Source organism: Agelaius tricolor, unplaced genomic scaffold, assembly GCF_023055355.1.
Source record: "Agelaius tricolor isolate 1412-34295 unplaced genomic scaffold, bAgeTri1.0.p SCAF_78, whole genome shotgun sequence".
Taxonomy (NCBI): Eukaryota; Metazoa; Chordata; class Aves; order Passeriformes; family Icteridae; genus Agelaius; species Agelaius tricolor.
The window spans coordinates 1,149,046-1,173,474 of record NW_027269338.1 but is presented as its reverse complement, the minus strand read 5'-3'; the positions used below and the strand labels follow the sequence as shown (position 1 = coordinate 1,173,474).

Sequence of the window (24,429 nt, the reverse complement as noted above, 5' to 3'; positions counted from 1 at the left end):
GAGGGGTACAGGTGGGATTTTGGGGTTTTGGGGGGGTACAGACAGTTTTTGGGGTTTTGGGGTGTCCCTGGGGGTACAGGTGGGATTTGGGGTTTTTGGGGTGTCCCTGGGGGGGTACAGGCAGTTTTTGGGGTTTTGGGGTGTCCCTGGGGGGTACAGGCGGGTTTTGGGTTTTTGGGGTGTCCCTGGGGGGGTACAGGTGGGTTTTGGGTTTTTGGGGTGTCCCTGGGGGGGTACAGGCGGGTTTTGGGGTGTCCCTGGGGGGGTACAGGAGGGTTTTGGGGTGTCCCTGGGGGGGTACAGGAGGGTTTTGGGGTGTCCCTGGGGGGTACAGGCAGTTTTTGGAATTTTGGGGTGTCCCTGGGGGGTACAGGCAGTTTTTGGGGTTTTGGGGTGTCCCTGGGGGGTACAGGCAGTTTTGGGGTGTCCCTGGGGGGTACAGGCAGTTTTTGGGGTTTTGGGGTGTCCCTGGGGGGTACAGGCGCTCCCCAACCTTTGGGGTCACCCTGGTTCACCCCAGCCCTGCTCTGGCACCGGGATCGGCCCCTCGGGAACCTCCCACGGGGGCACTCAGGGGTGCGGGGGGATTTGGGGTTTCTGGGGTTCAGGGGGGATTTGTGGGGTTCAGGGGTTCAGGGGGGATTTGTGGGGTTCAGGGGGGATTTGGGGTTTCTGGGGTTCAGGGGAGGTTTGTGGGGTTCAGGGGGGATTTGGGGTTTCTGGGGTTCAGGGGAGGTTTGTGGGGTTCAGGGGGTGTTTTGGGGTTTTTTGGGGTTCAGAGGGGATTTCGGGTTCAGGGCAGATTTGGGGTTTTTGGGGTTCAGGGGGGGTTTGTGGGGTTCAGGTGGGATTTGGGGTTTTTGGGGTTTGGGGAATGTTTTGGGGTTTCAGGGGCTTTTGGGGTTCAGGGGGATTTGGGAGTTCAGGGGGTGTTTTGGGGTTCAGAGGGGATTTCGGGTTCAGGGGAGATTTGGGGTTTGGGGGGGTTTGGGGTTCAGGGAGGGTTTGTGGGGTTTGGGGTTTTGGGGTTCGGGGCGTTTTAGGGTTTTTGAGGTTCAGGGGGGGGATTTGGGGTTTTGGGGGGTTCTGAGGGGATTTGGGGTTTGTGGGATTTGGGGTCCATCGGAGGTTTGTGGGGTTCAGATGGTTTTGGTGTTTCAGGGAGGGTTTGGAGTACAGGGCCCATTTGGGGTTTTGGGGTTTGGGGCAGGATTTGGGGTTTGAGGTTTTGGGGTTCAGGGGGGATTTGGGGTTTATGAAGGATTGAGGGGGGATTTGGGGTTTTTAGGGTTTTTGGGGTTTTTGGGGTTTGGTGGGATTTGGGGTTCAGGGTGGTTCAGGGGTTTTGGAGTTTTTGGGATCTGAACTTTTTGCTCTGGGTTTCGGGTTTTGGGGTTCAGGGGGGTTTTGGACTCAAGGGGGATTTGGGGGTTTAGGGGAGGTTTGGGGGGGTTTCAGAGTTTGGGGTTTGTGGGGTTCAGGGGGGATTTGGGGGGTTTTGGAGTCCAAGGGAGATTTTGGGGTTCAGGGTGGATTTGGGGTTTTGGGGTTTTTGGGGCTCAGGGGGATTTGGGGATCAGGGTGGATTTGGGGTTTTGGGGGTTCAGGGGGGATTTGGGGTTTTGAGGTTCAGGGGGGTTTGTAGGGGGGGTTGGGGTCTAAGGGATGGTTTTGGGGTTCAGGGCTGGTTTTGGGATGTGTTTGGGGATTTTGGGATCCCAGGGTCATTTCTGGGCTGTGTTTGGGTTTTTTGGGGACCCAGGGCTGGTTTTGGGGTGGTTTTTGGGGTTTTTGGGGTGGTCTTTGGGGTGGTTTTTGAGGTTTTTGGGGTACCTGCAGCACGGTCAGGGCCCCGTTCTTGCCATAACCCAGGCAGGGTTTGGGGTTCAGGGCTGGTTTTGGGCTGGTTTTGGGCTGGTTTTTGGGGTGGTTTTTGGGGTGGTTTTTGGGGTGGTTTTGGGGTTTTTGGGTACCTGCAGCACGGTCAGGGCCCCGTTCTTGCCGTACCCCGAGCACAGGCAGGGGTTGGGGTTTTTGGGGTGGTTTTTGGGGTGGTTTTTGGGGTTTTTGGGGTGGTTTTTGGGGTCAGTTTTGGGGTTTTTGGGTACCTGCAGCACGGTCAGGGCCCCGTTCTTGCCGTACCCCAGGCAGGGGTTGGGGTTTTTGGGGTGGTTTTTGGGGTGGTTTTGGGGTCAGTTTTGGGGTTTTTGGGTACCTGCAGCACAGTCAGGGCCCCGTTCTTGCCGTACCCCGAGCACAGGCAGGGTTTGGGGTTTTTGGGGTGGTTTTTGGGGTGGTTTTTGGGGTGGTTTTTGGGGTGGTTTTTGGGGTGGTTTTGGGGTCAGTTTTGGGGTTTTTGGGTACCTGCAGCACGGTCAGGGCCCCGTTCTTGCCGTACCCCAGGCAGGGGTTGGGGTTTTTGGGGTGGTTTTTGGGGTGGTTTTTGGGGTGGTTTTTGGGGTTTTTGGGTACCTGCAGCACGGTCAGGGCCCCGTTCTTGCCGTACCCCGAGCACAGGACGATCTCCAGGTCGGGCTCGGGGCTGTTCTGGAACTGCAGAGAAACAGCGGGGTCAGGTTTGGGGTCAGGTTTGGGGCACATTTTGGGGTATTTTTGGGGTATTTTTGGGGTACATTTTGGGGTTTCTGGGGGACATTTTGGGGTTTTTGGGTCCCTCAGTTGGGCCGGGTTTTGAGGTGGATTTTGGGGTTTCTGGGGTACATTTTGGGGTGGATTTTGGGGTTTCTGGGGTACATTTTGGGGTGGATTTGGGTCCCTCAGTTGGTCTAGGTTTTGGGGTATTTTTGGGGTACATTTTGGGGTGGATTTGGGGGTTTTTGGGTCCCTCACTTGGGCTGGGTTTTGGGGTGGATTTTGGGGTTTCTGGGGTACATTTTGGGGTGGATTTGGGGTTTTGGGTCCCTCAGTGGGGCTGGGTTTTGGGGTACATTTTGGGGTATTTTTGGGGTGCATTTTGGGGTTTCTGGGGTACATTTTGGGGTGGATTTGGGTCCCTCAGTTGGGCTCGGCTTTGAGGTACATTTTGGGGTTTTTGGGGCACATTTTGGGGTTTCTGGGGGACATTCTGGGGTGGGTTTGGGGGTTTTGGGTCCCTCAGTTGGGCTGGGCTTTGGGGTACATTTTGGGGTATTCTTGGGGTAAATTTTGGGGCACATTTTGGGGTTTCTGGGGTACATTTTGGGGTGGATTTGGGGGTTTTTGGGTCCCTCAGTTGGGCTGGGTTCTGGGGTACATTCTGGGGTATTTTTGGGGTGCATTTTGGGGTTTCTGGGGTACATTTTGGGGTGGATTTGGGGGTTTTTGGGTCCCTCAGTTGGGCTGGGTTTTGGGGTACATTTTGGGGTATTTTTGAGGCACATTTTGGGGTTTCTGGGGTACATTTTGGGGTTTTTGGGTCCCTCAGTGGGGCTGGGCTTTGGGTACATTTTGGGGTATTTTTGGGGTACATTTTGGGGTCCATTTTAGGGTTTTTTTCCCCCTCGCCTGCTTGGACAGAAGGCCAGGTGGGGATTGATTTTAGGGTTCATTTTGGGGTTTTTGGGGTATTTTTTGGAGTTTTTGGGTCTCTCACCTCCTCAGACAGGAAGGCCGGGTTTTGGGGTGGGTTTTGGGGTGGATTTTGGGGTTTTTGGGGTACATTTTGGGGTGGTTTTTTGGTCTCACACCTCCTCAGACAGGAAGGCTGGGTTTCGGGGTGGGTTTTGGGGTGGGTTTGGGGGTTTTTAGGGTACATTTTTGGGTATTTTTGGGGTATTTTGGGGTTTTTCCCCCCTCACCTCCTCAGACAGGAAGGCCGGGTTTGGGGTGGGTTTTGGGGTGGATTTTGGGGTGGTTTTTGGGGAACATTTTGGGGTTTTTCCCCCCTCACCTCCTTGGACAGGAATGCCAGGTTTGGGATGGGTTTTGGGGGTACATTTTGGGGAATTTTGTGATTTTTGGGGTACATTTTGTGATTTTTGGGGTACATTTTGGGGTGGATTTCGGGGTTTTTCCCCCCTCACCTCCTCAGACAGGACAGCCAGGTTTAGGTTGAATTTTAGGGTTGGTTTTGGGGTGGATTTTGGGGTTTTTGGGGTATTTTTGGGGTGGTTTTTGGGTCTCTCACCTCCCCGGACAGGATGGCTGGGTTTGGGGTGGGTTTTGCGGTGGATTTTGGGGTTTTTGGGGTAAATTTAAGGGTTTTTGGGTCCCTCACCTCCTCGGACAGGAAGGCCGGGTTTGGGGTGGATTTGGGGTATTTTTGGGGTATTTTTGGGGTTTTTCCCCTCTCACCTCCTCGGACAGGAAGGCCGGGTTTGGGGTGGGTTTTGGGGTGGGTTCTGGGGTTTTCGGGGTAAATTTTGGGGTTTTTGGGTCCCTCACCTCCTCGGACAGGAAGGCCGGGTTTGGGGTGGGTTTTGGGGTATTTTTGGGGTATTTTTGGGGTTTTTCCCCCCTCACCTCCTCAGACAGGAAGGCTGGGTTTCGGGGTGGGTTTTGGGGTGGGTTTGGGGGTTTTTAGGGTACATTTTTGGGGTATTTTTGGGGTATTTTGGGGTTTTTCCCACCTCACCTCCTCAGACAGGAAGGCCGGGTTTGGGGTGGATTTGGGGTATTTTTGGGGTGGGTGTTTGGGGTTTTTCCCCCCTCACCTCCTCGGACAGGAAGGCCGGGTTTTGGGGTATTTTTGGGGTGGATTTGGGGTATTTTTGGGGTATTTTTGGGGTTTTTCCCCCCTCACCTCCTCGGACAGGAAGGCCGGCTCCCCCATGGCGGCGTTGGCGCAGGGCCCGATGTTGAGGATGCTGTCACACACCTGGCGCGGGGACAGGGACACCGCGGTCACACGGGGACAGGGACACGGGGGTGACAGAGAGGTGACAATGACAGTACTGTGAAGGGGCAGGTGGCCAAGTTGGGGTGATAGGGAGATGACACACAGGTGACAATGACATTACCTCGAAGGAGTAGGTGGCCAGCTGTGTGTGACAGGGAGGTGACAGACAGGTGACAGACAGGTGACAGGTGACAGGGAGGTGACACACAGGTGACAGTGACAGTACCTCGAAGGAGTAGGTGGCCAGGTTGGGGTGACACACAGGTGACAGACAGGTGACACACAGGTGACAGTGACATTACCTCGAAGGAGTAGGTGGCCAGGTTGGGGTGACACACAGGTGACACACAGGTGACAGGTGACACACAGGTGACAGACAGGTGACAGACAGGTGACACACAGGTGACAGTGACATTACCTCGAAGGAGTAGGTGGCCAGCTGTGTCCCCGAGGCCGCCTCGCTGCCGTACACCTCGATCTCATCCACCTCGTCCTGAGCCTGCGGCTTCCCCCCTGCCACAGGGACACACCTGTGACACCTGTGACACCTGTGTGACACCTGTGTGACACCTGTGACACCTGTGTGACACCTGTGTCACCCACTGCCACCCCCCTGGGACAGGGACACACCTGTGACACCTGGGTGACACCTGTGTGACACCTGGGTGACACCTGTGTCACCCCCTGCGACAGGGACACACCCGTGTGACACCCGTGTGACACCTGTGTGACACCCGTGTGACACCTGTGTCACCCCCTGCGACAGGGACACACCCGTGTGACACCTGTGTGACACCTGTGTGACACCTGGGTGACACCTGTGTCACCCCCTGCGACAGGGACACACCTGTGACACCTGGGTGACACCTGTGTGACACCTGGGTGACACCTGTGTGACCCCCCTGCGACAGGGACACACCCGTGTGACACCTGTGTGACACCTGTGTGACACCTGGGTGACACCTGTGTCACCCCCTGCGACAGGGACACACCTGTGACACCTGGGTGACACCTGTGTGACACCTGGGTGACACCTGTGTCACCCCCTGCGACAGGGACACACCCGTGTGACACCTGTGACACCTGTGTGACACCTGGGTGACACCTGTGTGACCCCCCTGCGACAGGGACACACCCGTGTGACACCTGTGACACCTGTGTGACACCTGTGTCACCCACTGCCACCCCCCTGCGACAGGGACACACCTGTGTGTCACCCCCCCTGGGACAGGGACATGGCTGTGTCACCCACTGTCACCTCCCTGTCACCCACTGTCACCCCCCAGTGTCTCTACAGGTCCCCAGGTGTCCCCAGTGTCCCCCAGGTGTCCCCCAGTGTCCCCAGTATCCTCAAAGTGCCCTCAGGTGTCTCCAGCTGTCCCAGACTGTCCCCCAGGTGTCCCCAGGTATGTCCCAGCTGTTCCCAGGTGTCCCCCAGAGGTGTCCCCAGGTGTCCCCCAGGTGTTCCCAGCATCGCTCAGGTGTCCCCAGGTGTCCCAGATTGTCCCTAAGTGTCCCCCATCTGTCCCTAGACTGTCCCCCAGGTGTCCCCAGTGCACCCCAGGCATCTCCAGGTGTGTCCCAGCTGTCCCAGACTGTCCCCAGCTGTCCCCCAGATGTCCCCAGGTGCCCCCACTGTCCCCCAGCTGTCCCCCAGGTGTCCCCAGGTGTCCCCACCTGCCCATGGCCCCGATGGCTCCGACCGTTTCTTCTTCACCGGCGGCTCCTCCTGGGGGGACAGGGACAGGGGTGGGGTCCCCAGGTGTGATTTGGGGTCTCCAGGTGGATTTTGGGGTCCCCAGGTGTGATTTGGGGTCCCCAGGTGTGATTTGGGGTCTCCAGGTGGATTTTGGGGTCCCCAGGTGTGATTTGGGGTCTCCAGGTGGATTTTGGGGTCCCCAGGTGTGATTTGGGGTCCCCAGGTGTGATTTGGGGTCTCCAGGTGGATTTTGGGGTCCCCAGGTGTGATTTGGGGTCCCCAGGTGGATTTTGGGGATCCCCAGCTGAGTTTTGGGGTGCCCAGGTGTGATTTGGGGTGCCCAGGTGAATTTTGGGGATCTCCAGGTGGATGTTGGGGTCCCCACATGAAATTTTGGGTCCCCAAGGGATATTTTGGATCCCCCCCAAGTGATTTTTGGGGTGCCCAGGTCAATTTTGGGATTCCCAGGTAATTTTTGGGGTGCCCAGGTGATTTTTGGGGTGCCTAGGTGGATTTTGGGACTCCCAGGTAATTTTTGGGGTGCCCAGGTGATTTTTGGGGTGCCCAGGTGCTTTCTGGGCTCTCACCTGTCTGTCAGGCCCCTCTGGCTCTGGGATGGGGATTTGGGATCTCGGGAAGGGTTTGGGTTCCTTGGGGAGGATTCTGGGGATCCCAGGTGTGATTTGGGGTGCCTAGGTGGTTTTTGGGATCCCCAGGTGGATTTTGGGGACTCCAGGTGATTTTTGGGGTGCCCAGGTGGTTTTTGGGGTGCCCAGGTGCTTTCTGGGCTCTCACCTGTCTGTCAGGTCCCTCCTTGCCCCCCTGGCTCTGGGATGGGGATTTGGGATCTTGGGGAGGGTTTTGGGGATCCTCAGGTGAATTTTGGTGTGCCCAGGTGAATTCTGGGGATCCCCAGGTGCTTTTTTGGGATGCCCATGTGGATTTTGCGGTCCCCAGGTGGTTTTTGGGGTTCTCAGGTGCTTTCTGGGCTCTCACCTGTCTGTCAGGCCCCTCCTTGCCCCCCTGGCTCTGGGATGGGGATTTGGGATCTCAGGAAGGGTTTGGGTTCCTTGGGGAGGATTTGGGGGATCCCCAGGCCAGTTTTGGGATCCCCAGGTGAGTTTTGGGGTGCCCAGGTGAATTTTTGGGATCCCCAGGTGGATTTTGGGGTGCCCAGGTGATTTTTGGGTATCCCCAGGTGGTCTTTGGGGTGCCCAGGTGCTTTCTGGGCTCTCACCTGTCTGTCAGGCCCCTCCTTGCCCCTCTGGCTCTGGGATGGGGATTTTTGGGATCCCCAGGTGGATTCTGGGGATCCCGAGGTGATTTTTGGGGTTCCCAGGTGATTTTTGGGGATCCCCAGGTGGATTTTTGGGACTCCCAGGTAATTTTTGGGGATCCCCAGGTGATTTTTGGGGTGCCCAGGTGCTTTCTGGGCTCTCACCTGTCTGTCAGGCCCCTCCTTGCCCGCCCCGGCCGGGGGCTCCTGCAGCTTCTCCGTGTACCTGAGCAGGAGGGAATTCCCCAGACGGGACCCCAGGAAGAGATACCCGGGCTCCAGAGGGACCATCTGGGGACACAGGCGTCACCTGAGCGTCCCCAGGGTGTCCCCGAGGTGTCCCCAGGTGTGCCCAGGTGTGCCCAGGTGTGCCCAGGTGTGCCCAGGTGTCCCCAGGTGTGCCCAGGTGTCCCCAGGTGTCCCCAAGGTGTCCCCAGGTGCTTACACAGGTGGTGAGGACGGAGGCGGCCGCTTTGTCAAAGTGGAAGGAGCGCACGGAGCGCATCCCGTCCGTGATCAGCGTCAGCACATAGCTGGGACAGCAAGGGACAGCTCAGGGGGTGACAAACCCACCCCTGGGGACACCCCGAGACCCTGGGGACACCCCCAAAGCCCTGGGGACACCCCTGAGTCCTTGAGGACACCCCCAAACCCTGGGGACACCCCCATTAAAAACAGGGACCCCTCACTGTCCCACAGGACAGAGCTGGGACAGCAGAGGGACAGCTCAGGGGGTGACAAAGCCACCCCTGGGGACACCCCTGAACCCTTGGGGACACCCCCGAGTCCTTGGGGACACCCCCATTAAAAACAGGGACCCCTCACTGTCCCACAGCACAGAGCGCATCCCGTCCGTGATCAGCGTCAGCACAGAGCTGGGACAGCAAGGGACAGCTCAGGGGGTGACAAAGCCACCCCTGGGGACACCCCCAAAGCCTTGGGGACACCCCCAAACCCATGGGGACACCCCCATTAAAAACAGGGACCCCTCACTGTCCCACAGCACAGAGCTGGGACAGGAAGGGACAGCTCAGGGGGTGACACAGCCACCCTTGGGGACACCCCCAAAGCCTTGGGGAGGACACCCCAAACCCTGGGGGACACCCCCATTAAAAACAGGGACCCCTCACTGTCCCACAGGATAGAGCTGGGACAGCAAAGGGACAGCTCAGGGGGGGTGACAAACCCTGGGGGACACCCCAAATCCCTGGGGACATCCCCAAACCCCTGGGGACACCCCCGAACCCTGGGGGACACCCCCGAACCCCCTGGGGACACCCCCATTAAAAACAGGGACCCCTCACTGTCCCACAGCACAGAGTGCATCCCGTCTGTGATCAGCGTCAGCACAGAGCTGGGACAGCAAGGGACAGCTCAGGGGGTGACAAAGCCACCCTTGGGGACACCCCAAGCCCTTGGGGACACCCCAACCCCCTGGGGACACCCCCAAACCCTGGGGACACCTCCAAACCCTAGAGGACACCCCCAAACCCTTGGTGATAGCCCCGAACCCTTGGGGACACCCTGAAGTACTTGGGGACACCCCCAACCCTTGGGGACACCCCCAAGCCCTTGGGGACATCCCCAGGACCCCCCAAAATCCCTGGAGACCCCCAAAAGTCACCCCAGAAACTCAGGGACCCCCACTCTTGTCCCAGGGAAGGAGGGGACAGAGCTCATCCTGTCCCCAAGCAGTGCCAGGACACGGCTGGGACAGGGGGTGGCACTTCAGGGGGGGACAGGGGACACCCCAAAACCCTTGGGGACACCCCCAAACCCTTGGGGACACCCCCAGACCCTTGGGGACACCCCCAGACTCACATCTCCCCCCCCTTGAGCGAGATGACCATCTTGTCATAGGAGATGAAGGTGGCCTGGGCACAGTCCAGAGTCATCCTCACGCCCTCCTGGATCCCTGGGGACAGCGACAGGGACAGTGGGATGGGGACAAGGACAGGACATGGACAGGGACGGGGACAGTGGGGATGGGGACAGGAATGGGACAGGGACAGGGACAGTGGGGATGGGGACAGGAATGGGACAGGGACGGGGACAGTGGGGATGGGGACAGGAATGGGACAGGGACAGGGACAGTGGGGATGGGGACAGGAATGGGACAGGGACGGGGACAGTGGGGATGGGGACAGGAATGGGACAGGGACAGGTGGGGACAGGGATGGGACAGCGACAGGGACAGTGGGATGGGGACAGGGACAGGGAAAGGACATGGACAGGGACGGGGACAGTGGGATGGGGACAGGGACAGCTGGGGATGGGGACAGGAATGGGACAGGGACAGTGGGGATGGGGACAGGACATGGACAGGGACAGGGACGGGGACAGTGGGGATAGGGACAGGGATGGGACAGGGACAGGGACAGTGGGGATAGGGACAGGGATGGGACAGGGACATGGACAGGGACAGTGGGATGGGGACAGGAATGGGGACAGTCACAGGTGGGGACAGGGATGGGACAGGGATGGGGACAGTGGGGATGGGGACAGGGATGGGGACAATCACAGCAGGGATGGGGACAGACACAGCTGGGGACAGGGATGGGGACAGGGACAGGGGACAGGGATGGGGACAGGGGACAGTGACAGGGACAGTCACAGCTGGGGTGGGGACTGGGACAGGACATGGACAGGGATGGGGAGAGGGACAGTGGGGACAGGGACAGCTGGGGTGGGGACAGGGACAGGATAGGGATGGGGACAGCGGGACAGGGATGGGGACAGGGATGGGACAGGGACAGTGGGGACACACAGAGACAATCATAGCAGGAACAGGGATGGGGAGAGGGATAGGCACAGGGACAGTGACAGGGATGGGGACAAGGAGAGAGGGGATGGTGACACAAGGAATGGGAATGGGACAGGGACAGTGATGGGCGAGAGGGACAGGGATGGGAACAGGGACAGGGATGGTGACAGTGACAGGCACAGTGACAGTGACACTCACGGAGCGGGAAGACGGTGGTGCCACAGGTGAGGCTGTTGAGGGCCACCCCGTACGGGGACAAGGGACAGGGACAGGGGACAGTGACAGGGACAGGGATGGTGACAGTGTCAGGGGACAGGGGACAGTGACAGTGACAGATGTGTCACTCACGCAGAGGGAAGACGGTGGTGCCGCAGGTGAGGCTGTTCAGGGCCACCCCGTACGGGGGCACGCTCTGGTTCAGGTACAGCAGAGAGTTCACAGCGAAGATCACAACACCCCCTGGGACACGGGGACATGGGGACAGTGTCATTGTCACCCCCTGGGACATGGGGACAGTGTCAGTGTCATTGTCACCCCCTGGGACACGGGGACATGGGGACAGTGTCATTGTCACCCCCTGGGACACGGGGACATGGGGACAGTGTCAGTGTCATTGTCACCCCCTGGGACATGGGGACAGTGTCAGTGTCATTGTCATTGTCACCCCCTGTGACACGGGGACATGGGGACAGTGTCAGTGTCATTGTCACCACAGCCCCTGGGACACAGGGACATGGGGACATGGGGACAGTGTCAGTGTCATTGTCATTGTCATTGTCACCACAGCTCCTGGGACACGGGGACAGTGTCAGTGTCATTGTCATTGTCATTGTCACCACACCCCCTGCGACATGGGGACAGTGTCATTGTCATTGTCACCCATGCAACATGGGGACAGTGGGGACAGTGCCATTGTCACCCCCTGGGACATGGGGACAGTGTCAGTGTCACCACACCCCCTGGGACATGGGGGCATTGGGGACAGTGTCAGTGTCATTGTCATTGTCACCACACCCCCTTGGGACACGGGGACATGGGGACAGTGTCAGTGTCATTGTCATTGTCATTGTCACCACACCCCCTGGGACATGGGGGCATTGGGGACAGTGTCATTGTCATTGTCATTGTCACCATCACTACGGCAGCCCCTGGGGACAATGGGGATATTGTCAGTGACACCACAGCACCTGTGACATGGGGACATTGGGGACAGCATCAGTGCCACTGCCACCATCACCACACTGCCTGGGACACTGGGGACAGGGTCACTGTCACTGTGTCACTGTGTTACTGTGTCAGTGTGTCACTGTCACTGTGTCACTGTCACTGTGTCACTGTGTCACTGTGTCACTGTGACTGTCACTGTGTCACTGTCCCTGTCCCTGTCACTGTGTCACTGTCACTGTGTCACTGTCACTGTCACTGTCACTGTGTCACTGTGTCACTGTCACTGTGTCACTGTCCCTGTCACTGTGTCACTGTCACTGTGTCACTGTCACTGTCACTGTGTCACTGTGTCACTGTCACTGTGTCACTGTCACTGTGTCCCTGTGTCACTGTCACTGTCACTGTGTCACTGTGTCACTGTCACTGTGTCACTGTCACTGTCACTGTGTCACTGTCACTGTGTCACTGTCACTGTCACTGTGTCACTGTGTCACTGTCACTGTGTCACTGTCACTGTGTCCCTGTGTCACTGTCACTGTGTCACTGTCACTGTGTCACTGTGTCACTGTGTCACTGTGTCACTGTCACTGTGTCACTGTGTCACTGTCCCTTTCCCTGTCCCTGTGTCACTGTCACTGTGTCACTGTCACTGTGTCACTGTGTCCCTGTCACTGTGTCCCTGTCACTGTGTCACTGTGTCACTGTGTCCCTGTCACTGTGTCACTGTCCCTGTGTCACTGTCACTGTGTCACTGTGTCACTGTCACTGTGTCCCTGTCACTGTGTCATTGTGTCACTGTGTCCCTGTCACTGTCACTGTGTCCCTGTGTCACTGTCCCTGTGTCCCTGTCCCTGTCCCTGTCACTGACCGATGGGTTTGGGCACAGGCAGTGCCTGGGTGCAGTCGAAGGGCAGCGAGCTCAGGGACCAGATCACTGTCACTGTGTCACTGTGTCCCTGTCACTGTGTCACTGTCACTGTGTCACTGTGTCACTGTCACTGTGTCACTGTCACTGTGTCACTGTCACTGTGTCCCTGTGTCACTGTCCCTGTGTCCCTGTGTCCCTGTCCCTGTCCCTGTCACTGACCGATGGGTTTGGGCACAGGCAGTGCCTGGGTGCAGTCGAAGGGCAGTGAGCTCAGGGACCAGATCACTGTCACTGTGTCCCTGTGTCACTGTCACTGTGTCACTGTGTCCCTGTGTCACTGTGTCCCTGTCCCTGTCCCTGTCCCTGTCACTGACCGATGGGTTTGGGCACGGGCAGTGCCTGGGTGCAGTCGAAGGGCAGCGAGCTCAGGGACCAGATCACGGGGTGCACGCGCTGCAGGATGTTCAGTGAGATGGCCACGATGCTGCACGTGTCCTGCCGCACGGCCACCCTCCTGTGGGGACACCTCTGTCACCTCTGTGTCACCTGGGGGGGTCACAGTGTCCTGCCGCACTGCCACCCTCCTGTGGGGACACCTCTGTGTCACCTGGGGGTGACAGACACAGCCTGACCCCACCCGTGTCCTGCCGCACTGCCACCCTCCTGTGGGGACACCTCTGTCACCTGGGGGTCACCTGGGGGTCACAGTGTCCTGCCGCACTGCCACCCTCCTGTGGGGACACCTCTGTCACCTGGGGGTCACCTGGGGGTCACCTTGGGGTGACAGACACAGCCTGACCCCACCCATGCCCTGTGGCACTGCCACCCTCCTGTGGGGACACCCCAATGTCCCCCTGAGTGACAGCCTGACCCCTGTCACCCCTTGGGGACACCCCAATGTCACCAGGGGTAACCTCTGTGACCCCTCAGCCCTGTCACCCCAAACTGTCCCCTGTCCCTGTGTCCCCAGTGCCACTGTCACCCCAAACTGGGCACTGTGCCCTGCACTGGGACCTTCCAGAGCCCACTGGGACCCCAAAACTCCCCTGAACCTCAAAATCCCCCAAATGGCCCCAAAATGCCCCAAAATGCCCCAAAAGTGCCCCAGAGCAGCTTGAGCTGGGGTCAGAGGGGGGAACTGAGGGGGCTGGGAACCCCCAAACACCCCTGAAACAGCCCCAAAACAGCCCTGAAACAGCCCAAAAACCCCTGAGACAGCCCCAAAACAGCCCTGAAACCACCCCCAAAACCACTGAAACAGCCCCAAAACACCTGAGACAGCCCCAAAACAGCCCTGAAACAACCCCAAAACAGCCCTGAAACACCCCTAAAACCCCTGAGACAGCCCCAAAACCACTGAAACAGCCCGAAAATCACTGAAACAGCTCCAAACACCCCTGAAACAGCCCCAAAACACCTGAAATAGCCCCAAAACACCTGAAACAGCCCCAAACACCCATGAAACCGCCCCAAACACCCCTGAAACACCCCCCAAAACACCAGAATCACCCCCAAAACCCCTGAAACAGCCCCAAAACCACTGAAACCCACTAAAACCACCCCTGAAAGACCCCCAAACACCCCTGAAACAGCCCCAACACTGCCCCCAAACCGCTGAAACCTGCCCCAAATCCCCCCAAAATCCCCCTGGGAGCCCCCAAACTGACCCAGGCCAGGTCTGGTTGGGCTGGAAGAGGATGAGGAGGGTGGGCTCAGAGCAGCCATGCAGGAACTGCATGGGCTGGGACCCCCTGAAACCCTCCCAAAATCCCCCCAAAACAGCCCCAAAACCCCCCAAAATCCCCCCTGGGACCCCCAAACTGACCCAGGCCAGGTCTGGTTGGGCTCAAACAGGATCAGCAGGGTGGGCTCATAGCAGCCATGTAAGAACTGCATGGGCTGGGAACCCCTGAAACTCTAAAACCCCCTGAAATCCCCCCAAAACTGCCTCAAATTCCCTCCAAACCACCCCAAATTGCCCCAAAACCCCCTGACACCCCCCAAAATCCCCCAAAATCCCCAACTGACCCGGGCCAGGTCTGGTTGGGCTCCAATAGGATGAGGAGGGTGGGCTCAGAGTAGCCATGCAGGAACTGCATGGGCTGGGACCCCTGAAACCCCCTGAAACCCTCCCAAAATCCCTCAAATTCCCTCCAAACCACCCCAAATCCCCCCAAACCGTCCCAAATCCCCCCAAAATCCCACTGGGACCCCCCAAACTGACCCGGGCCAGGTCTGGTTGGGCTCAAACAGGATCAGCAGGGTGGGCTCATAGCAGCCATGTAAGAACTGCATGGGCTGGGAACCCCTGAAACCCCCCCTGAAAACTGCCTCAAATTCCCTCCAAACCACCCCAAATCTGCCCCAAATTGCCCCAAATCCCCCGTGGGACCCCCAGACTGACCCGGGCCAGGTCTGGTTGGGCTCGAAGAGGATGAGCAGGGTGGGTTCATAGTAGCCATGCAGGAACTGCATGGGCTGGGAACCCCAAAACCCCCTGAAATCCCCCAAACCCCCTGAAATGCCCCCAAAACTGCCTCAAATTCCCTCTAAACCACCCCAAATCTCCCCCAAACTGCCCCAAATCCCCCCAAAATTCTCCCCAAACCCCAAAACTGACCCGGGCCAGGTCTGGTTGGGCTCCAATAGGATCAGCAGGGTGGGCTCACAGCAGCCATGCAGGAACTGCATGGGCTGGGAACCCCTGAAATCCCCTGAAATCCCCCAAACCCCCTGAAATCCCCCCAAAACTGCCCCAAAACCCTCTGAAATCCCCCAAAATCTCCCAACTGACCCGGGCCAGGTCTGGTTGGGCTCGAAGAGGATGAGGAGGGTGGGCTCATAGCAGCCATGCAGGAACTGCATGGGCTGGGAACCCCTGAAACCTCCTGAAACCCTCCTAAAACCCCCTGAAATCCCCCCCAAAACTGCCCCAAAACCCCTGAAACCCCCCTAAAATCACCCCAAACTTCCTGAAATCCCCCCAAAACTGCCCCCAAACCCCTGAAATCCCCCCAAAACCCCCTGAAACACCCCAAAATCCCCTTGGGACCCCCAGACTGACCCGGGCCAGGTCTGGTTGGGCTCGAAGAGGAAGAGCAGGGTGGGTTCAGAGCAGCCATGCAGGAACTGCATGGGCTGGGACCTCCTGAAACCCTCCCAAAACCTCCTGAAACCCCCCAAAACCCCCTGAAACCCCCCAAAATCACCCCAAATCCCCCCAAAATCACCCCCAAACCCCCCAAAATCCCCAGACTGACTCGGGCCAGGTCTGGTTGGGCTTGAAGAGGAAGAGCAGGGTGGGTTCATAGTAGCCATGCAGGAACTGCATGGGCTGGGAACCCCTGAAACCCTCCCAAAATCCCTCAAATCCCCCCAAACCCCCCCAAAATCCCCGTGGGACCCCCAGACTGACCCAGGCCAGGTCTGGTTGGGCTCGAAGAGGATCAGCAGGGTGGGTTCATAGTAGCCATGCAGGAACTGCATGTCGATGATGTTGAGCAGTTTCTCGTCCAGCTCCCGCACGTCGATGATGTAGCTGGGCAGGAAACTCGACTTCTGCCTGAGGGATTGGGGGGGTCAGGGGGGGCTGCCGGGTTTTGGGGTGCCCAGGGGGGTCAGGGGGCACTGCCCGGGTTTGGGGGGTCTGGGGTGGGATTTGGGGGGTTCAGGGGGGCACTGCCCGGGTTTTGGGGGAGGATTTGGGGGGTCAGGGGGGGCTGCCGGGTTTTGGGGGGTCAGGGGGGTTCATGGGGGGCTGCCCGGGTTTTGGGGGGGCCCTGGGGCTGCCCTGGGGGGTGATTTGAGGGGGTTCAGGGGGCACTGCCCAGGTTTTGGGGGGTCCGGAGGGGTCAGAGGGCGCTGCCCAGGTTTTGGGGGGGGATTTCGGGGTTCAGGGGGGGCTGCCGGGTTTTGGGGGGCCCCAGGGGGGTCTGGGGGGGGCTGCCCGGGTTTGGGGGGCCCCCGGGGGTCTCTGGGGGGGCTGCCGGGTTTTGGGGGACCCTGGGGGGGTTCAGGGGGTGCTGCCCGGGGTACTATGGGGGGGTCTGCGGGGGGATTTGAGGAGGTTTGGGGGGGGCTGCCCGGGTTTGGGGGGCCCCAGGGGGGTCAGGGGGCGCTGGCCGGGTTTTGGGGGGGATTTGAGGGGTTCAAGGGGGGTGCCCATGTTTTGGGGGCCCCTGGGAGGGGATTTGGGGGGTTCAGGGGCACTGCCCGAGTTTTGGGGTGGGTCTGGGGGGTTCAGCGGGGCTGCTCGGGTTTGTGGGGTTCAGGGGGCGCTGCCCGGGATTGGGGGGCCCTGGGGGGGGATTTGGGGGGTTCAGAGGGGGCTGCCCAGGTTTGGGGGTGCCCTGGGGGGTTCAGAGGGGGGTGCTCGGGTTTGTGGGGTTCAGGGGGTGCTGCCCGGGATTGGGGGGCTCAGGGGGGGTCAGGGGGGGCTGCCCGGGTTTTGGGGGGAGATTTGAGGGGGTTCAGGTGGCACTGCCCGGGTTTGGGGGGTTCAGGGGGGGCTGCCCGGGTTTTGGGGGCCCTGTGGGGTCTCAGGGGGCACTGCCCGGGTTTTGGGGTGCCCCGGGGGTCTCTGGGGGGATTCAGGGGGCACTTCCCGGGTTTTGGGGGGTCTGGGGGGTCCATGGGGCGCTCCCCGGTTTTGGGGTTCCCCGGGGTGTCTCTGGGGTCACTCCCCAGTTTCGGGGTTCCCCGGGGGTCTCAGGGGTCCCTCCCCAGTTTCGGGGTCCCCCCAGGGTCTCAGGGGTCCCTCCCCAGTTTCAGGGTCCCCCCCTGGGAGTCTCAGGGGTCCCTCCCCAGTTTCGGGGTCCCCCCTGGGGTCCATGGGTCCCTCCCCGGTTTCGGGGGTCCCCCCCGGGGGTGTCCCTGGGGTCCCTCACCCCTCTCCCACCAGCCCCTCGTGCTCGTCAGCCAGCGAGTCCCTGCGGAAGGGCAGCACCACCAGGCGCGTGCCATAGATCAGCATCACCGCACAGCGGCCGTCGGGGTCCACCCGCACCCGAGGGGTGTGCACGTTCTGAACGAAGCCATCCTGGGGAAACAGGGGGTTTGGGGAACCTCAAAATGGGGGTTTGGGAACATAAAATACATCCTAGAGCTCTGTGTGCACGTTCTGAACGAAACCATCCTGGAAATAAGGGGGTTTAGGAACATAAAATACATCCTAGAGCTCTGTGTGCACGTTCTGAACAAAGCCATCCTGGAAATAAGGGGGTTTAGGAACATAAAATACATCCTAGAGCTCTGTGTGCACGTTCTGAACGAAGCCATCCTGGAAATAAGGGGGTTTAGGAACATAAAATACATCCTAGAGCTCTGTGTGCACGTTCTGAACAAAGCCATCCTGGAAATAAGGGGGTTTAGGAACATAAAATACATCCTAGAGCTCTGTGTGCACGTTCTGAACGAAGCCATCCTGGAAATAAGGGGGTTTAGGAACATAAAATACATCCTAGAGCTCTGTGTGCACGTTCTGAACAAAGCCATCCTGGAAATAAGGGGGTTTAGGAACATAAAATACATCCTAGAGCTCTGTGTGCACGTTCTGAACAAAGCCATCCTGGAAATAAGGGGGTTTAGGAACATAAATGGGGATTTAGGAACCTCAAATGGGGGTTTGGGAACCTCACAATGCACCCCAGAGCTCTGTGTGCACGTTCTGAACAAAGCCATCCTGGAAATAAGGGGGTTTAGGAACCTCAAAATGCACCCCATAACCCGGTGTGCACGTTCTGAACGAAACCATCCTGGGAAACAGGGGGTTTGGGAACATGAAAGGGGGTTTGGGAACCTCAAAATCCATCCCAGAGCTCTGTGTGCACGTTCTGGACAAAGCCATCCTGGGGAAACAGGGGGTTTGGGAACGTGAAATACATCCTAGAGCTCTGTGTGCACGTTCTGAACGAAACCATCCTGGGGAAACAGGGGGTTTGGGAACCTCAAATGGGGGTTTAGGAACCCCAAAATCCATCCCATAACCCAGTGTGCACGTTCTGCACAAAGCCATCCTGGGGAAACAGGGGGTTTGGGAACATAAAATACATCCTAGAGCTCTGTGTGCACGTTCTGCACAAAGCCATCCTGGGGAAACAGGGGGTTTAGGAACTGAAAATGGGGGTTTGGGAACTCAAAATACACCCCAGAGCTCTGTGTGCACGTTATGAACGAAACCATCCTGGGGAAACAGGGGGTTTAGGAACTCAAAATGGGGATTTAGGAACTCAAAATCCATCCAGAGCTCTGTGTGCACGTTCTGAACGAAACCATCCTGGAAATAAGGGGGTTTGGGAACATAAATGGGGATTTGGGAACCTCAAAATGCACCCCAGAGCCCTGTGTGCACGTTCTGAACGAAACCATCCTGGAAATAAGGGGGTTTGGGAACGTGAAATGGGGGTTTGGGAACCTCACAATGCACCCCAGAGCTCTGTGTGCACGTTCTGAACGAAACCATCCTGGGGAAACAGGGGGTTTGGGAACGTGAAAGGGGGGTTTGGGAACCTCAAAATGGGGATTTAGGAACTCAAAATACATCCTAGAGCTCTGTGTGCACGTTCTGCACAAAGCCATCCTGGGGAAACCGGGGGTTTGGGAACGTGAAAGGGGGTTTGGGAACGTAAATGGGGGTTTAGGAACCTCAAAATCCATCCCAGAGCTCTGTGTGCACGTTCTGCACGAAGCCATCCTGGAAAAATGGGGATTTAGGAACATAAATGGGGGTTTAGGAACCTCAAAATACATCCCAGAGCTCTGTGTGCATGTTCTGGACAAAGCCATCCTGGGGAAACAGGGGGTTTAGGAACATAAATGGGGATTTAGGAACCCCAAATGGGGGTTTAGGAACCCTAAATGGGGGTTTAGGAACCCCAAAATCCATCCCATAACCCAGTGTGCACGCTCTGCACAAAGCCATCCTGGAAAAGGGGATTTAGGAACCTCAAAAGGGATTTGAGAGAAACCCAAAATCCATTCTGGGGTAAACTGTGGGGGTTTGGGGTGAAATTCAGGGGTTTTGGGGTTCTGGGATAAACCTGGGATCTGAGGGAACCCCAAATCCGTTTTTGGGGTGAATTGTGGGGATTTTGGGGAAGTTCAGGGATTTGGGGGAGAAATTCAGGGATTTTGGGTTCTGGGCTAGTCATGGGCTTTGAGGAACCCCAAATCCGTTTTTGGGGTGAATTGTGGGGTTTGGGGTGAATTTGGGGTTTTGGGGTGAATTTGGGGGGATTTTGGGGTGAATTTGGGGGGTTTGGGGTGAATTGTGGGGGTTTTGGGGTGAATTTGGGGGGTTTGGGGTGAATTTGGGGGGATTTTGGGGTGAATTTGGGGGATTTGGGGTGAATTTGGGGGGATTTTGGGGTGAATTTGGGATTTTGGGGTGAATTGTGGGGATTTGGGGTGAATTTGGGGGTTTTGGGGTGAATTGTGGGGATTTGGGGTGAATTTGGGGGTTTTGGGGTGAATTGTGGGGGTTTGGGGTGAATTTGGGGGTTTTGGGTGAATTGTGGGGATTTGGGGTGAATTGTGGGGATTTGGGGTGAATTTGGGGGTTTTGGGGTGAATTTGGGGGTTTGGGGTGAGTTTGGGGGTTTTGGGTGAATTGTGGGGATTTGGGGTGAATTGTGGGGGTTTTGGGGTGAATTTGGGGATTTTGGGGTGAATTTGGGGGGTTTGTGGTGAATTGTGGGGATTTGGGATGAATTTGGGGGTTTTGGGGTGAATTGTGGGGTTTTGGGGTGAATTTGGGGGTTTTGGGGTGAATTTGGGGATTTTGGGGTGAGTTTGGGGGTTTTGGGGTGAATTTGGGGGGTTTGAGGTGAGTTTGGGGGTTTTGGGTGAATTGTGGGGGTTTTGGGGTTCTGGGATAACCCTGGGATCTGAGAGAACCCCAAACTCCATTTTTGGGGTGAATTGTGGGGTTTGGGGTGAATTTGGGATTTTGGGGTGAATGTGGGGGTTTTGGGGTGAATTTGGGGATTTTGGGGTGAATTGTGGGGATTTGGGGGGGGGGGGGGGGGGGGGGGGGGGGGGGGGGGGGGGGGGAGGGGGGGGGGGGGGGGGGGGGGGGGGGGGGGGGGGGGGGGGGGGGGGGGGGGGGGGGGGGGGGGGGGGGGGGGGGGGGGGGGGGGGAGGGGGGGGGGGGGGGGGGGGGGGGGGGGGGGGGGGGGGGGGGGGGGGGGGGGGGGGGGGGGGGGGGGGGGGGGGGGGGGGGGGGGGGGGGGGGGGGGGGTGAGTTTGGGGATTTGGGGTGAATGTGGGGGTTTTGGGGTGAATTTGGGTGAATGTGGGGGTTTTGGGGTGAATTTGGGGTGAATGTGGGGTTTGGGGTGAATTTGGGGTGAATTTGGGGGATTTTGGGGTGAATTTGGGCTCACCCTGAGCTCCGGCTCCTCGAAGTAGTGCAGGGACAGAGTCTTGAGGTCGTGGGTGCCGGGGTCGTACTCCACCACCGACAGCTGGGAACGGCACCCCAAAAACATCCATGGCACCCCAAAATGAGACACAGCACCCCAAAAATGAGACACAGCACCCCAAAATGAGACACAGCACCCCAAAATCAACAAGGGCACCCCGAAAGTGAGATACAGCACCCCAAAAACATCCATGGCACCCCGAAAACAGCAAGGGCACCCCAAAAATGAGACACAGCACCCCAAAAATGAGTGAGGGCACCCCAAAAATGAGATACAGCACCCAAAATGAGATACAGCACCCCAAAAACAGCAAGGGCACCCCAAAAACAGCAAGGGCACCCCGAAAATGAGACACAGCACCCCAAAATGGGGTTGTACTCCACCACGGACAGCTGGGAACGGCACCCCCAAAAATGAGTGAGGGCACCCCAAAAACAGCAACAGCACCCCAAAATCATCCATGGCACCCCAAAATTACCAATGGCACCCCAAAAATGAGATACGGCACCCCAAAAACATCAATGGGACCCCAAAGATGAGATACAGCACCCCAAAAATGGGGTCGTACTCCACCACAGACAGCTGGGAAAGGCACCCCAAAAACATCCATGGCACCCCAAAATCATACACAGCACCCCAAAATTACCAATGGCACCCCAAAAATGGGGTAGGGCACCCCAAAGTTATCAACAGCACCCTAAAATCATCCATGGCACCCCAAAGATGAGTGAGGGCACCCCACAGTTACCAATGGCACCCCAAAGTCATCCAGGGCACCCCAAAATCAGCAACAGCACCCCAAAAATCATCTACAGCACCCCAAAATCAGCAAGGGCACCCCAAAGTTATCAACAGCACCCTAAAATTAGCAATGGCACCCCAAAAGTGAGTGAGGGCACCCCAAAGTTACCAAGGGCACCCCAAAGTCATCCAGGGCACCCCAAAAACAGCAAGGGCATCCCAAAAACCACTTAGGGCACCCCAAAAACCACTTAGGGCACCCCAAAAACAGCAAGGGTGCCCCAAAAACCACTTAGGGAACCCCAAAAACCACTTAGGACACCCCAAAGTTATCAACAGCACCCTAAAATTAGCAATGGCACCCCAAAAGTGAGTGAGGGCACCCCAAAGTCATCCATGGCACCCCAAAGTTACCAAGGGCACCCCAAAGTCATCCACAGCACCCCAAAGTTATCAATGGCACCCCAAAGTTACCAAGGGCACCCCAAAAACCACTTAGGGCACCCCAACAATGGCGTAGGGCACCCCACAGTTACCAATGGGACCCGAAAGTTATCAATGGCACCCCAAAATCATCCAGGGCACCCCAAAGTTATCAATGGCACCCCAAAGTCACCCAGGGCACCCCAAAGTTACCAATGGGACCCCAAAGACATCAATGGCACCCCAAAATCACCCAGGGCACCCCAAAGTCACCCAGGGCACCCCAAAGTTACCAATGGCACCCCAAAGTCACCCAGGGCACCCCAAAATCACCCAGGGCACCCCAAAATCATCAATGGCACCCCAAAGTCATCCAGGGCACCCCAAAATCACCCAGGGCACCCCAAAGTTACCAATGGGACCCCAAAGTTATCAATGGCACCCCAAAATCACCCAGGGCACCCCAAAAACCACTTAGGGCACCCCAAAGTCACCCAGGGCACCCCAAAATCATCCAGGGCACCCCAAAATCATCAATGGCACCCCAAAGTCATCCAGGGCACCCCAAAATCACCCAGGGCACCCCAAAGTTACCAATGGCACCCCAAAGTCACCCAGGGCACCCCAAAATCATCCAGGGCACCCCAAAATCATCAATGGCACCCCAAAGTCACCCAGGGCACCCCAAAATCACCCAGGGCACCCCAAAGTCACCCAGGGCACCCCAAAATCACCCAGGGCACCCCAAAGTCACCCAGGGCACCCCAAAATCACCCAGGGCACCCCAACCCTGAGCTCTGGAGCCCCAAACTGAGTTCGGGCACCCCAACCCTGGGGGGTTTGGATTTTGGGGTTTTTGTCGGGGGTTTTGGGGTTTTTGGGGATTTTTGGGGATTTTGGGGATTTTTGGGTTTTTTTGGGGATTTTGGGCTTTTGGGGCTTTTTTTTGGAGGTTTTTTCTGTGATTTTTGGGGGGTTTTGGGGTTTTTGGGGGATTTGGGGGGGATTTGTGTTTTGGGGTTTTTTTGGGGTTTCTGGGGGATTTTTTTGGTTTTTTGGGGGATCTTTGGGTTTTTTTAGGGGATTTTGGGGATTGCTTGGGGGGATTTGGGGCTTTTTGGGGATTTTTTGGGGTTTTTCGGGGATTTTTGGGTTTTTTTCTGGGGCTTTTGGGGATTTTTTGTTTGGGTTTTTGGGGGTTTTGGGTTTTTTCAGGTTTTTCTGGCATTTTTGGTGGTTTTGGGGGATTTTTGGGGGGTTTTTGGGGTTCTTTGGGGATTGTTTGGGGGATTTTTGGATTTTTGGGGGATTTTTTTTGTGTTTTGGGGGCTTTTTGGGGTTTCTGGGGGATTTTTTTGGGTTTTGGGGATTTTGTGTTCTTTTGGGGTTTTTTGGGGATCTTGGGGGTCTTTTTGGGGTTTTTTGGGGGTTTTTTTGGGGGATTTTTGGGGTTTTTCGGGGATTTTTGGGTTTTTTTCTGGGGGTTTTGGGGATTTTTTGTTTGGGTTTTTGGGGGTTTTGGGTTTTTTCAGGTTTTTCAGGGATTTCTGGGGTTTTCTGGCATTTTTGAGGTTTTTTGAGGACTTTTGGGGGGTTTTTTGGTTTTTGGGGATTTTTGTGTTCTTTTGGGGTTTTTTGGGGTCTTTTTGGCGACTTTTGGGGTCTTTTTGGGATTTTTGGGGGATTTTTGGGGTTTTTTCGGGAATTTTGGGTTTTTTTCTGGGGGTTTTGGGGATTTTTTTGAGTTTTTGGGGATTTTGGGCTTTTTCAGGTTTTTCAGGGATTTTTTGGTTTTTGGCATTTTTGGGTTTTTTGGGGTTTTTGGGGGTTTTTTGGGGGATTTTTTGGGGTTTTGGGGGATTTGGGGGGGATTTTTTTGTGTTTTGGGGATTTTTGGGGATTTCTGGGGGATTTTTTTTGTTTTTTGGGGATTTTGGTGTTCTTTTGGGGTTTTTGGGGGATTTTGAGGTTTCTTGGCAGATTTTTGGGTTTTTTGGGGGATCTTTGGGTTTTTTATTGGATTTTGGGGACTGTTTGGGGGAATTTTGGGATTTTGGGGGATTTTTTGGGTTTTTTGGGGATTTTTTGGGTTTTTAGGGGGATTTTTGGGGTCTTTTTGGGGATTTTTGGGGTTTTTTTGGGATTTTTGGGGGATTTTGGGGGTTTTTTTGGGATTTTTGGTTTATTTTCTGGGGGTTTTGGGGATTTTTTCTTTGGATTTTTTGGGGGTTTTG

General features: G+C 57.0%; 1 protein-coding gene across 1 annotated transcript in view; it reads right to left on the bottom strand.

Annotated features, from left to right (window-relative positions):
• CPSF1 (cleavage and polyadenylation specific factor 1) overlaps positions 1-24,429 on the bottom strand; it is a 71,172-nt gene that overhangs the window by 36,401 nt on the left and 10,342 nt on the right. The window contains exons 3-14 of the mRNA XM_071418178.1: positions 20,993-21,073; positions 17,498-17,649; positions 16,027-16,173; positions 12,986-13,125; positions 10,925-11,035; positions 9,634-9,727; positions 8,258-8,345; positions 7,978-8,103; positions 6,515-6,566; positions 5,256-5,350; positions 4,742-4,816; positions 2,473-2,553 (exon numbers count right to left, since the gene is read on the bottom strand). Coding sequence (XP_071274279.1) covers positions 2,473-2,553; positions 4,742-4,816; positions 5,256-5,350; positions 6,515-6,566; positions 7,978-8,103; positions 8,258-8,345; positions 9,634-9,727; positions 10,925-11,035; positions 12,986-13,125; positions 16,027-16,173; positions 17,498-17,649; positions 20,993-21,073 — 1,242 coding nt within the window. The remainder of the gene's footprint in view (positions 1-2,472; positions 2,554-4,741; positions 4,817-5,255; positions 5,351-6,514; positions 6,567-7,977; positions 8,104-8,257; positions 8,346-9,633; positions 9,728-10,924; positions 11,036-12,985; positions 13,126-16,026; positions 16,174-17,497; positions 17,650-20,992; positions 21,074-24,429) is intronic.